Consider the following 3,095-nt stretch of genomic DNA (forward strand, 5'->3'; position numbering starts at 1 on the left):
TTTGTCAGTTTCTGCTCTGCTCAGGCTTTGTTCTGCTTGTGCTGCATACTTCTGTCCTCTCTCATTTACTGTTCTTATTATTTATTTATTTTGGAACCATTTTTGCCACATCTTTACTTCTCCAAGTTCCTCCCCTACATAACTTCTTCCAGTAGTCCTGTGAACTTTATATCCCACTTGCAATATAGATTTATTGAATCTGACACATAGAGTGTTTGTGCTAAAGCAAATACAGAAATCATGGCACTAGCGAGCTGAGCCCTGAAGTGTGCGCTTAATTCACACTGCTTTGTTCTTCCTGAGCCCCAAATAAAAGCATGCCCAGTACTTCTCTAGACTAGGAGACGCCTCTTACCTGTTTGTAAAGCACCTAGCACACTGTTAGCAGTAACAAATAGTAAATAATAGTAATAATTTCCAGCTTCAGCTCAGTTGCCGCTATGTCTCTTCGTTTTTATTTGTAATTTCAGGAAGTTATTGAACCAGTGTATTTCTACATTGGTATAGTTTTTGGACTGCAGGGAATTTATGTGACTGCATTGTTTGTAACCAGTTGGGTTATGAGTGGGACTTGGCTGGCAGTAATGCTGACTGTAGCATGGTTCATTATTAACAGGTAAGAAATACATCTTTATACCATCTAGTTTGTCAATAAGGCATTTAAAAATTTTAGAGTGGATTGAAATGCTTTCTATTAAGCTTTGCGGTCTCACTGTGAGAGCAAGATCTTGTGCTGAATACAAAACATTTCTGAGAGATTCATTGATTCTCATGCTGATTTTGTTGATGGAAAGGCCTTCTCTTGTCCAGGTCATCCACACTGCCATTTGAACCGACTCTATGTGCATGTGTGAATACAGGAGTATAAGAACACAATTTCATTTTTACAAACATTCCTCAGAAGGTTTTGGTTTTGTGCTGGTGAAGAATGAAAACAAATGTCCAAAGCAGCTATAAAACAGAGTTGCTCTCTCTGGCCAGCTCTAAATATTGTGACAGTTGTCCTGTTGCTTAGATGGGAATGATTAAGCACATTTTTCTTGTAAAGAATATTTGTTTGTGGTTTTTTAATCTGCTTTTAGTATTGAGTTTTTTTCTGCAAAGTGGAATCTTCTTAGATGATCTTAATATTTTTTTTTATTTTAAAACACCTCACTTGCAAGAAAATGCCCTTTCCCTTTATGAAGAACCACAATAATAGGAAGCCTCATCTGGGCAATGAGAACATGTGTTCAGGTTCCTGGTTTGTCACCAAGTAGCTCTGGGGCTTTCTGAGAACTTGAAAGCACTTGAAATAAAAGAACTATGAAGGAGCAAAATGTTAGAGATATACCTTTAAAGCTGAACTGCTGGGATGCATCTTCTAGGAGTGTGAAGTCATCATGACCAAATCCATGATTAGTAGCTAAAAATACTGTTCATCAATCTAGTGAGAACAGTGGAAAATAGGAAAAATGGTGAATAAATCTGGTTTTTTTTCCAACAGCAAAGAAGATTAAACAGTGCTAACAAAGTGAGAGGCCTAGTAGTTAAACAAGCTCCAAATACACCTCTGTAAGAGGCTTCAGAGGAAAAATGAAAGATGATGCTTTCAAATATCTAAATGATAAAAGAGCTTAAGGTGCCTTTTTAAGGCATAATAGACACAAAGAAGACTATATACCTCTGAAACTGATGCCTTTGATCACATTTGAAAGTGGGACTTGTGCTTCTAAGTCACTTTAGTGCTTTAAAAAACTTTCACCTACACCTTTAGTTGTGTGGATACTGTCAACTCATTCCATGAGAAGACCGTGCATGTTCCCCACCTGTCTTTAATCTCTTGTTTTGCTGGGCAGAATATTCCCTGTAGACAAAGCAGTACAAAAGTATCTGCTGCTGCTATGAGGGAGCACCAATTTGTATTCTAAGTATGTTGTGCTCTACCACCCAAATCACTTGTTTAAAACATATTGTACAAGAACTGAAAGGGCTCTTTTTTCTCTCAGCTATGAGCTGATTTTCATCTAATGTGAAAAGCTGCTGTTAGGGCAGCAATCCTTGCCCGGGGACATAAGGCCATTTAGCACTGCTGTGGCCACAGAGGGCTCCGTTGTCACAGGGCAGGTTGGCAGAGGCAGTAGGTGACGTGTCCCAGTGTTGGGGCAGGTTAGAAAAGGCTGGAGGCAGATGCTTTTTGGCTGCTGTCCTGTAAATGCCACCTAGCAAGGAGACCTGCTGAATAGAAGAGTAAAGATATAAAATACTAAATTTGTGACCTGTATCAGCAGCGAAATTGTGTTAGTGTTGCTTTTACACCAAATGCAGGAGTAGTTTGCTTACGAGGCCATGCTGATAACTAGAAGTGACATTTAGTCTTTCCTTAATACTTTTTTCCCCATAAATATTTTAATAATTTTGCTTCTCTGTACTTTATTCTAGGACAGACACAACAAGAATTGATTACTCCATACCGTCAAGGGAAAATTGGGCTTTGCCGTATTTTGCATGTCAAGTAGCAGCTCTCACAGGCTATTTGAAGAAAAACCTAAATTGTTCTGCTGAGGTAAAGCAACATCAGTTTCTTAATAAAGAGTTGCTGGTAGAACTGTGCTCCAGGGTAGTTACCTCTGCCACTGTTGCCCTTCTAGGCAGAAAACAGTAGCTGTTTTGTTTGTTCCTTTCAAAACAGCCACTTGGATTTCACCTGGGCATGTGCAGCTAAGCGACTCATGCCCTGCCCTGTTATGCCCCCGTGAGGGTTCAGAGAGAACAGTGTGGTGATGGGCTGTGTGCTGTCTTTTTGAAATAAACTGATGCAGAATATTTCTCACTATGTGAACTGTTTTGTTGCTTTTCCTGTTGTGTGGAGATGATGGTGGTTACTTCCTTACCCTGTCTCTCTGTCAAAGGTGTTTCTTCTGATTGGCTTTAAATGTTTTGGAATGTTTCGGTAATTACTTTCTTTTATCTGAGAACCTGTTAAACATGTCTGAAGTCAGTATGTTAATTATTTCCTAAAATAATAATTTATTTCCATAGCTCATGTTTTAGTGACCTCTCATTAGTGACAGAGATGTGTAGGTACAAAGTTAATGCTTTTTCTTGATTTTCTT

At 38.9% G+C, this 3,095-nt stretch overlaps 1 protein-coding gene across 1 annotated transcript in view; it reads left to right on the forward strand.

Annotated features, from left to right (window-relative positions):
• The window catches only part of DPY19L4 (dpy-19-like 4 (C. elegans)), a 22,458-nt gene that overhangs the window by 4,165 nt on the left and 15,198 nt on the right, over window positions 1-3,095 (forward strand). The window contains exons 5-6 of the mRNA XM_009072454.1: window positions 471-616; window positions 2,422-2,534. Of these exons, the coding sequence (XP_009070702.1) occupies window positions 471-616; window positions 2,422-2,534 (259 nt within the window). The remainder of the gene's footprint in view (window positions 1-470; window positions 617-2,421; window positions 2,535-3,095) is intronic.

The sequence above is a fragment of the Acanthisitta chloris genome, unplaced genomic scaffold, assembly GCF_000695815.1.
Source record: "Acanthisitta chloris isolate BGI_N310 unplaced genomic scaffold, ASM69581v1 scaffold44433, whole genome shotgun sequence".
In the NCBI taxonomy this organism is placed as follows: domain Eukaryota; kingdom Metazoa; phylum Chordata; class Aves; order Passeriformes; family Acanthisittidae; genus Acanthisitta; species Acanthisitta chloris.